Raw genomic sequence first — 11,600 nt, forward strand, 5'->3', positions numbered from 1 at the left:
TTTCTGAAGAAGGGTCCAGACCCGAAACGTCAGCCTTCCTCCTCCTCTGATGCTGCTTGGCCTGCTGTGTTCATCCAGCTCTACACCTTGTTACAACACCTTGTTATCACCCTATGGATGTTTCGCCCATCACCGTTTACTCTCTATTCGTTCCCGGCAGTGTTTACACAATTGGAGACAGAAAGGATTACAGATGCTGGAAGTCAGAGTCAATAAAATAGGGAGCTGGAGGAGCACAGCAGGTCAAACAGTACCTGAGGAGTAGGAAAGTCGACGTTTCGGTTCGGGACCCTTCATGCTGATCTAGGGTCCAGACCCGAACCAGCCTTTACACGCTTGCGGTTTACCCCATGAGTAACTAATCCATGTGGGTGTTTGTCTGCTATTGGTGTTTGCCCAAAATCAGCGATTGCCCCTTATGTTTATTTGCCCCTGCACGTGTGTGCTCCCTGTCAGTGTTTACCCCTTGTGGATTCTTGCCCCTATTGTACTTGCTGTCTGTACCCTATTATCTCCTGGCCTTGTTTTCTTTCACAGGCGAGAGACTGTAATGTGACTGGGTTTTGGCAGAACGAGCTGGGCTCCGTTTTAAACCTGAATGAAATTGGCAATTATAAGTTAAAAGGCCAATTCTTGACCGCAGTCGAGGCGGCAAAGGGTGAAGCTGGATCCGAGGGACGAGCCCGAGTGATTGGCATCAAGAACAATGGGAAAGAGCCAACGTTCAGCATATCTACAGCGTGGGCTGGAGGTAACACCAGGAACAGATATGGCCAACAGGGAAACACCAGCATCAGAAATAATAAAATAGGAAATGAAATAGCTCCAAAATTATTTAACTTCATATTAATTAACTCTATAGGAGCTCAATTTAATTAATGTCAGTGTTAAATACATCATTATTAAATAATGTGAATTAACCCCTTACGTAAAGCACCAATCATTATTGATTCCTAATATTGAATAATCACAGAATTAAAGTGCCCTATACCTATTATCTCTATATTAAGGTATAAGTAATATTAATGAACACCCAATAAGTAAATCCCATTAAATAACAGTATTAACTCTAACTTCAATTTAAACACCCCTCTATTTATTAGCCCAATAATAATTAACCATTCAACTACGTTATTTAAAACTTGCAAGAGAAATTAAATCTTTCAATAAATATTTAAAAACTCCAAATGAAGTTTACCTGAAATAGTGAGACCAAACACTGAATGGACTTCCTGGGTACAGTTCAAGTACACTGCTCTTATCACCCACCGTATGGGATAGTTGTTATTATTCCACCTGCCCTTCACCCCCACCCCACTCCCTTCAATAAAGGATAGCAAATATTTGTGAGAATACTTACATTGAGAGTGATCATCATATGATAAGATTTGGATTAAAAGTGGAGAGGAACCAGTAACAAACTAATGTAAAAGTTCTATATTAGAAGAGGAGTAATTTCACTGCAGTGAGAAGAGATATAGCCAGGATAAAATGGAACCATAAGATTGAAAGAAAAAAACCTGTACTGGAATAATGGGTGATCTTTAAGTTGGAGATATTTCAGGTAGGGATGAGGTACATTTCATCAAGAGGGAAGACAAGGGAAAGCAAAACTAAAGCTCCTTGGATGATTAGGGAGATGGAAAATACGATGAAACAAAGGTGAACGATGCCTGTCAAGTGAGTTCTTCAAACTAAAACCAGGTTAAATACAACAAGTTGAGATGGGTAATGAAGAGGAATACAAGGCCAACAGAGAAAATATTGGAATACCATGGTAATCAGTATAAAGGGGAGCCAAAACTTTTTAACAGGCATGTAAATAATAAGTAGGTACTATGAGGTGGGTGGAGCCCAGCAGTGTCAGTGAGGATGATACTGTACATGTTTGGAGCAAGGTTAGACTACTTAAATATTTTGTATCAGTATTTAATGAGGAACAAGCTGCTGATAATTGTTCTTGGACTGGAGGTGGTAATGGTTAGATAGATAGGATGTGCTGGAAAAGTTGACGATTCTTCAGTTAAATAAGTCAAGTGGTCCAAATGGTTTGCATCCCAGACTGCGGAAATAATTGGGAGCGAGGATAGCAGAATTCCGATCTTTTCTTGAAACAGTGGAGGTGCCGGAGGATTGAAAAGTAGAATATATCGGGTGCACTTATTCAAGGACGGTGTAAGAACATTCCAACTACCTATAGGCCAGTCTAGATTGCATCAGTGGGGGGTCAGGTTTAAGAAATAATAATCTGGAAGGAAATAGGCAGGCACTTGGAGAGATTTGCATTCATTAAGAAATCCAGCACCAAATTGAAAAAGGTCAATAATATTTGACTACTTCTAGTTGGATTTCTTGATGAAGAGAATGCAATGAATGTTGTATTTGTAGACTATAAAAGCATTTGGCAAAGTACGACATAAAAGGCTGGTTAACAAAACTGAGGTTCATGAAATAGGATGGCTAGTGTCAATTTGGATTGACAATGGCTTCATAACAAAAAAAAAAAGCAAAAACGTGTTAAAGGGCTGCTTTTCAAACTGGAGGGTGGTAGACAGTGGTTTTCCCATAATGTCAGTGCTAGGACTACTGTTTTTTTTTTCACATTATACAAATTATTTGGATATTGAATCACAGAATAAAATTTCAAAATTTGCCTTTGATACCAAACTTGGAGGCACAGCAAGTACTGAGGATGATGTCAATCAATTCCAACTGGATATAGACAGACTAGCAGAAAGAATTAAACACGAAGAAGTGCGAGATGATGCATTTTGACAAAAGGATAGGAAGAAGCAATATATATTTAAAGGCATAATCATAAGGAGTATGCAGGAACAAAGGGACCAAGGTTCATGTGCATAAATCACTGAAGCTGACAGGATAAATTAAGAGTGGTAAGTAGAGCATATGGAATCTTGGGCTTCATAAGTAGAGGCATTGGTACAAAAGCCTGGAAGTTGTGCATAGCCTTTGCAAACTTGTTCACTTCAGGAAAGATGCAAGGATCTTTGAGAGAGTGTAGAGAAGGGATTTACCAGAATTTGTTTTCTTTATACTTCTCATGAGATGTGGGTGTCGCTGGCAAGTCTAGAATTGCCCTCTGACTATCTTGTGAAGCCAGGGCAGTTAAGAGTCAACCACATGATAGATAATAGCTCTAGAGTCACATGTAGGCCAGATTGGGTAAAGATGGCAGACTTCCTTCTTTTGAAGGACATAAGTGAACCAGATAGGTCTTTACAACAATCTGCGATAATTGTCATAGTCGCCATTACTAAAACTAGCATTTATTCCAGATTTATTGGTGAATTTAAACTCTATAAGCTACTTTGGTGAGACATGATCCATGTTTGCAACATATTTGACCTGGCCCACTGGATTACAAGGTCAGCAGCATTACCAGAATGATTCCAGGGATGAAGAAATGTAGCTACAAGGGTAAGTTGGAGAATTTGGAGTTGTTCTGTTTAGGGCAGAGGAGATTTGAGTGAAGATTTGATAAAGGTGTACAAAAGTTTTTACATGCTTATATTAGTATGGATAAGAGAAACCTGATGGTACAATGACCAAGAGATACATTTAAGATTTTGCACAAAAGGTGCAGGGGGCTGTGAGGAACTTTTTTTTTCTCCATAGCAACTGATAATGACCTTGCTATGTATGAATAGGTGTATGTTGATTGAATCAATGATTTCTGGAAGAAAATTGAATAGGTATTTGAAGGAATTAAAGTTATATAACTAAGGGAATAGGATTGACTAGAATGCAGTAAAAAGAACTGACATGGGCTGAATGGCCTCCTTTTGGGCAAAATAAGTTAGTAATTTTTATCACTCGTTATACAGAATAATTACATGATGATTAACAACCACTATGAGTTAGTTATACATGTTACATCTCCCTCTATCCTGACATCTCTTCTGGAACATGTAATAATATTTGTGACTAATTAAAAATCCCTTAAAATTTGCATGTCCAGTTGTCCATCACAAAACAAAAACTCCTCTTAATCACATGGAAAATTGTTCACTGCCTTTTCTGTTCATTCAAAGGGACATTTTTTAAAATTGTTCATGGAATGTGGCCGTCATTCATTGTCCATTCCTTAACTGCACTGGAGAAAGTGGTGGTGAGCTACTGCCTTGAACCATTCTGCTCCTCCCCCACCCCCTCCCTGGCCCCGTATAGTGCTGTTGGGAAGGGAGTTCCGTGGTTTTGATCACAGTGGAGGAATAGTCATATAGCTTCAAGTCAGAAGGGTGTGGACTCCTGTCTATGCCTTTTATGTTGAAACAGAATTGTGAACACTTTATGTTAAATAGCTCAAAGTTGTAAGTGAATGAGTTTTTAAAATGAGTCAAAGTGCTGAGTATTTGAGTGTGGGTTCACGGACCATCTCCGAATCTCATTGAAGGGCTGCATGGAATGATTGGTGAGATCTAATGACTGTAACGAGGTACTATCCTGTTATTTTCAGGTTCCGTTACATCCTGGGTAGGTCAGTGCCTGATGCTGGATGATGGGCAGCAGATTCTGAAGACCACATGGCTGCTGAGATCTCCAGCTTCCAGCCAACTGGAGGATTGGAAATCAACACGGTGAGCCACTAAAGAAACATAGATGTATTTACAGCACAGAAGGAGGCTATTTGCTGATCATATCTACCTTGGCAAAAAAAAGTGTTATTCAATCTAATCTCATTCCAGCTTTTGGTCTGTAGCTTGGTAGATTATTGTACTTTAGTGTATGAATATTTCTACCTATACCACCCTTTGAGACAATGAATTCTAGACCCCAAACCCCCACCACCACTCCCGTTAATTCTCCCACTGATTACTTTAAATCTTTGCCCCAGGATTATTTAGGTCATTGCTAATGGAAATATTTTCTTCCTATTCAGTCTTTCTAGGCCCCTCACCATTTTATAAACTTCGACTAAATCTCCCCATATCTGCCTCTGTTTGCAAGACAGTAACCCCAACCAAACCCATTTCCTGTCACAGCTAAAATTCTCAATTCCCAGCAACATCTCCCTACATTTCTGCTGATCTTCTTTTCTAGTGCCTTCTGTTTTGCTCATCTGGCTAATCGACTAATATCTTTTTATAGTCTACAGCTTTCTTCCACTATCAATCATGTGGATGATCAAATTTCTTAATCATGCCTCCTACATTTAAGGTTCAATTTGATTTCTAAACAACAAGCCGTAAGGCAGCCAGTGCTGAGTCCTGGATAAACCCTCTTGGAAATATTCTTCCAGTACAAATCAGCATTGACCATAAACGTTTATCTCTTGCCAAATGAGCTAATTTTGGATTCAACACGTTGCTTTTTCCATGTGAGTTTATTTTCCTGACCAATCTACCATGCGAAAAAATGGTCAAATGCCATGTAGACTACATCAAAACCTTGTCTTCATCAAGACTCCTTGATACCTCAAAAAGAAAACAGCCAACATTGTCAGATATTGCCGTCCTTTAACAAATCCATGCTGACTGTTTTGATGACTCTGAGTCTGTGGCTGTTTAAATGGGGAACTCAAACTTGAACATTTCAAATGAGCCAGTTTTCACTGCTGTCAGGGTTAATTAATTCAAAGAGTAATGACCCTGAGAGGGAAAAAAAACTGCTCTTTTCTTGGTTAAATGGAAGGCACGTAATTTTGAAGTTGGTGACCCCTGGTTCTCATTTCTCCATCAGAAGCAACTTCCTCTCAGCAGCTGAACGATCAAGCCCCCCCACTTCGAACCTTTCATATTTCAATAAGATTATTTCTCATTCTACTAAACTCAAGGAAATATAGGTCCAGTCTGTTGCATAGCTTCTCATAAAGTCATCCCTTCATCGCAGTAAGCAGCCTAGTGAACCTTTTAGTGAAAGCAATTCAATGCAAGTATATCCCTCCTTGAGTAACAAGATCAAATTGTATACAGTACTCTAGGGCTGGTCTCACCAATATCCTATACAGTCATATCAATAATACCTACTCCTTGCGATGAAAGCGAACATTCCTGCCTTCTTGCTATACCTGCACACTGACATTTTGTGATCCATGTAAAAGGACACCCAGATCCTTATGTATTGCCTCCATTTAATTAATATGCTTTGCTATTCTTTTCTTTATTCTATCCAAAGTGGACCACTTCACATTTTCTCCACGTTATACGCCATCAGTCAGGTTTTTAGCTACTCAACTAATCTACAACCTTTTGCAGATTCTTTGTATCTTCCTCTCAACTTTTGATTCTTGCCTACTTTTGTCATGTTGTGGCACTTTGCACCATCATTCATATTCCACATCCCCAGACTAGTCCCAATTCCACAGCAATCTGAAACCCTCCCCTCTTCCTGTGTCATCTCTCCAGCCACATATTCAGTTCCATTATCGTATTATCTTGCTGCTCATTCTGACCTGTCGAGGTTCAGGGCAATGACAGCACTGATTGAGGTCGTGAGGATTTTGAGAGGAATTTACAAAGTAGATAGAGGTACGTGGAAGAGTCTATGAAAAGGTAGCATAACTTCAAAATTTGAGCCAAGCCATTAAGGAGTGAAGTTAGGAAACATTTAAAGGGACCTCATTCAAACAAAACAAAACGAGATAGATGCTGGAGATCAATTAAGAACTTTAAATCAAAGATCAATAGATTGTTGCTAGACAAAGATATTGAAAGATATGGAGCCAAGGCAAGTGGATGGATTTAAAATCCAGATTACCCATAATTTCAAGCACCCTTGAAGAGCTGAGTGGCCTTCCCAGTTTCCTGTAGGACAAGATAGTGGAGCTGAATGACCTCCTGTTCTTATGTAGCAGACTTGAGGGACTGAATGGGTTCATCTTGTTTGTGTTTATTAGGCTACACAAGCTGAATGGCCTCCTCTTCCCATGTAACAGGCTTGAGGGGCTGAATGGTCTCTGTACATTCCTATGTTACAGATCTGTGGGACGAAACGCCTCCTCTTGTTCCTGCATAATTGGCATGAAGGGCTGAATAGCCTCCTCCTGTCCTTGTGTAGGAGGCTCAAGGAGATGAATGGCATTTTTTTTTGTTCCTGTGCTGTATGACAGTTGATAAACCTTCTGCTCATACCATCCTTCTTTTTTGGCTTTGTTAGAATTGGACAAGACACATTCCGCCAAGTCCGTGGATATATTCTGCAAGGGACCCGTCGTAAATCTGTCAATCTTTAGTGCAACACATTGCACCAAGAGTGGACATTTAGGATCATTACCACTTCTGCATAGTATTCTCAATAAAATAATGTAAGAACGCCTCATTGTTGTTTGTATAAACTGATGGCAGTATAACTCCTATCTCTCTTAATGAAAGACTTGTGATTTTGTTTCAAGAGGTTGAAGTTTAGTAAGTTTCAAGCTCTTCTGATGAAGTTTTGAAGGCAGGTGTGAAGAACGTTTGAGGTTCCATTGACTGTGGGCCACTTCAGAGATGCAGGGAGCAGCGTGTCTTATGGGAAGAAATCAATTGTGATTATGGGGAATGTAAATTATTTTATTCATTAATGATGGAAGCAAATATTTTATTTGATGTGTACAATAAAACAAGAAAGAATGCACTGTTGGACCTGGTTCTTGGAAATTAGGTGGAGCAATTGGCTCAAGTGTCAGTTGGGGAACCTCTAGGAGACAGTAATCGTTGTATGGTTCAGGATGATGGTGGAGAATGAAATGCAGCAATTGGTGGAGGGTGGACTTTAATGGGCCAAGAACAGAGCTGGGCAGGATTGACCGGAACTTTGGGGCAAACAGTAACTGAATAATGGGCTACCTTCAAAGAGGAGATGGTTCAGGTACAGTCAAGGTATATTCCATCAAATGGGAAAGGTAAGACAAACAAATCCAGACCTCCCTGGATAACAAAGAAGATAACATTTAAGTTAAAGAAGAAGTGTGGTCATGAAAGGTGTCAGGTAGAAAGTAAAATTGAGAACTAAAAGGAATACTGAATTTTCACCTCCCTCTGAAACAACAAATAAGGAAAAGCAAAGAGGAATCATGTGAAAAGTCTGGCAGCAAACATAAAGGGGTGTCCCAAAGTTTTCTATTGGCATATAAACAGTAAAAGGCAGAGTAGGGCTAATTTAAGGACAAAAAAGGGCTTTTACACCTGGAGGCAGGGGGCATGGTTGAGGTGTTAAATGAAAACTTTGTATCTGCCCTTACTGAATAGAGAGATGCTGTTCAGGGTGCGGTGTCAGAGGAGGAAACGCTCTCACTAGAAGGGTTCAAAATTGATAAGTTAAAAGTGTTGGTACTTAAAGTTGACAGGGCTCTGGAAACAGATGAGATACATCCAAGGATATTGAAGGAAGTGAGTGGAAATTGAGACGTGCATGGCCATAATCTTTTTGTCTCCCCTAAACTTGGGGAAAATCCTGTTTAGCTAACTTGCTGGAGTCCATTTAAAATTTCCAGTTTGTGGGGCATCAGCCACCTGCTCCTCACCATGGACGTACAATCCGTTCACACATCCATCCCCCATCATGATGGTCTTGGGGGACTCTCCACTTCTTCCTGAACAGAAGGCCTGAATTGTCCATGTCTGCCACCACCCTCCTCTGCCTGTCTGAACTTGTCCTCAGTTTGAACAACAACTCCTTCTAAGTCTTCTCACTGGATACCCCACTATCAACATCCTGGGGGTTGACCAGAAACTTTAACTGGACTCATCACATGTACACAGTGGCTACAAGAGCAGGTCAGAAGCTGGGAATACTGCAGCAAATAATTCACCTCCTGACTCTCCAAAGCCTGTCCATCATCTATAAGGCACAAATCAGGAGTGCGATGGAGGACTCCCCACTTGCCTGGATGGGTACAACTCCAACAACACTCAAGAAGCTTGACACCACCCAGGACAAAGCAGCCCATTTGGTTGGCACCACATCCACTCCCTCCGCCACCGACGCTCAGTAGCAGCAGTGTGGGCTATCTACAAGATGCAGAAATTCACCTGTCCTCAGATAAAACCTTCCAAACCCATGACCAGTACCATTCAGAAGGACAAAAGCATCAGATACATGTGAACAGTGAACACCACCACGTGCAGGTTCCCTCCAAGCCACTCTCAATCCTGATTTAGAAATATATCACCATTCCTTCATGCTGAATCACAATCCTAGAATTTCCTCCGTGTGGGTCAACGCATAGCAGGTGGACTGCAGCAGTTCAAGAGGCAGCTCACCACTACCTTCTCAAGGGCAACTAGGGATGGACAATAAATGGTGGCCAGCCAGCAAGACCCACAGCCCAGAAATCAATTAAAAAAAAATCTTTCTTCAGATCAGAGGTTTGACTATGGGTAGCTGAATGTGTCCTACTTATACCTATCTCTTTGTGGGTGAGTAAGAAGATGGACAGGTTGAGGGAGGAGAAATTTTGAAGCTGGTGAAGTCAATATTCAGCCCATTGGGCTGTAAGGTCCCAAGGTGAAATATGAAGTGTTGTTCCTCCAATTTAGGTTTGGCCTCAATCTGAAAGTGATGGCAGCCAAGGATGGATATGTCACTAGGGGAGCGGGAGAGGAAGTTAAAGTGGATGGTTACTGGAAGGTCGGGTTGGTTGGTGCATGCAGATGCTCTGCAAACCAGTTCTTGATTCTGCATTTGGTCTCCCTGATATAGAGAAGACCACTTTGGGAGCAATGGATATAGTAGATGAGGTTGGATGAAGTGCAGGTGAACCTCTGCTGGATTTGGAAGGATTGTTTGGGGCCTCGGACAGAGGTCAGAGGGGTGGTAGTAGGGGCAGGTGTAGCACCTCCTGCGGTTGCAGGGAAAGGTACCAAGTGTGCTGGAGAAGTTAGTGGGGAGTGTGGAGTTGACGAGGAAGTCACGGAAGATACGGTCCCTGCAGAAGGCTGACAGGGTTGGGGAGGGAAATACCTTTTTGGTGGTGAGGTCTGATTGCAGGTGGCGGAAATGTCGGAAGATGGCACTTTGGATTGGAACTTGGTGGGGTGGTATGTGAGGACTAATGGGTGATAATCTTTATTGTTGGGGGGGTGAAGAGGGTTTGAGGACAGAAGCGCAGGAAAAAGGGGGAGATGCGGTTGTGTGCATCCTTAACAAGAGAGGAGGGGAAGCTACAGTCTGTAGAGTAGAACGCCTCATTCTGGGAGCAGATGTGGTGAAGGTGGAGGAATTGGGAGAATGGGATAATATTTTTGCAAGAGGGTGGGTGAGAGGAGATGTAGTCGAGGTTTTGATCCACATTAACTCCCCGTCCTGCTCCCCTGGTGACATGTCCGTTCTTGGCCTCCTCCACTGTCAGTGAAGTCAAATGTAAGGTGGAGGCACAACACCTCATATTTTGCCTTGGGAGTTTACAGCCCAATGGGCTGAATATTGACTTCACCGCCTTCAAAATCTCTCCTCCCCCAACTTGTCCATCTTCCTATTCACCTATCTGCTCCACCCTTCCCACGGACCAACGACAATAACCCCCTACCTGCATCCACCTATCTCCATTCTCACCTATCCTCCCCCCAGCCCCACACCCCTCTCTGATTTATTTATGGGCTTCTCTCCCCCTCCCCAGTCCCGACAAAGGGTTTTGGCCTGAAATGTTGACTTTCCTGTTCCTCGGATGCTGCCTAACAGGCTGTGCTTTTCCAGCACCACATTTATTGACTCTAGCTTCCAGCATCTGCAGTCCTTAATGTCTCCAACACACACAGGATACCAATTATTCCACAGGATACCAAGTATTCCATAGGGGCATATCCTGAAATAGAATAAATGACCAGAAATCGGACTATGTGTCACATTAATACACCACACTAGGTCAGCATTGGGTTATATTTGGAATGCCATGCTTTGGCTATACTAGATCTTATTGCATGTAGGGACAAACTGCATCAGTATCTGAGGAATCATGAATGGCATAGACATTGGGCAAACTTCAGTGAATATCTCTACTTACAGTCCTTATGTTGGAAGAAATTTCATTGAATCAGCTAACTACAGTTGGGTCTAAGACACCCACCTGAAGAAGCCCTGCAGTTATGTGCTGGGTCTGAGATTACTAGCCTCCAACAGCTATAACCACCAGTTGATATACTAGGTATGGCTTCAGCCAGTGGAGAAGTTCACTTGGATTGATTGAGCACCTTTTACAACCTCAAATGACTGAGAGCACGTCCTGGTCAATGAAGTACATTAGAGCAGGATTAGGCCATTCAGCCCCTTAAACCTGCTTAACTATTTATATTTATGGCTGATAATCTATCTCAATGCCATATTCCCACATGGTCCCTATGACCCTTGATGTCATTAGTAATTAGGAATGTTATCAATCTTTCTCTTAATAAATGATCGAGCTTCCACAGTTCCCTGGCCGAGAGAATTCCAAACATTCACCACTCTCTGCCCAAAGAAATTCCTCCTCCTCTCAGTCCTAATTGGCATGCCTTGCATTTCCAGCTGTGGGACCTTTAATATCCACCTGAGAGAACAGGTGGAGCCTTTGTTCAATACCTCAACCCAAATGCATGAATTCCAACATTTCTTCAGTACTGACCCTGCAACAGTGAAGCACTCGCTCTGTACTGACCCACCAACAGTGCAAAGTACTTTCAGTA

General features: G+C 41.8%; 1 protein-coding gene across 1 annotated transcript in view; it reads left to right on the forward strand.

The window, feature by feature from the left end:
- Positions 1-7,276, forward strand: part of avd (avidin) — a 16,032-nt gene extending 8,756 nt beyond the window's left edge. Inside the window, exons 2-4 of the mRNA XM_048611121.1 lie at positions 356-751; positions 4,478-4,598; positions 7,117-7,276. Coding sequence (XP_048467078.1) covers positions 356-751; positions 4,478-4,598; positions 7,117-7,192 — 593 coding nt within the window. The 3' untranslated portion in view covers positions 7,193-7,276. The remainder of the gene's footprint in view (positions 1-355; positions 752-4,477; positions 4,599-7,116) is intronic.
- Positions 7,277-11,600: the final 4,324 nt, after the last annotated feature.

Source organism: Rhincodon typus, chromosome 23, assembly GCF_021869965.1.
Source record: "Rhincodon typus isolate 14 chromosome 23, sRhiTyp1.1, whole genome shotgun sequence".
NCBI lineage: Eukaryota > Metazoa > Chordata > Chondrichthyes > Orectolobiformes > Rhincodontidae > Rhincodon > Rhincodon typus.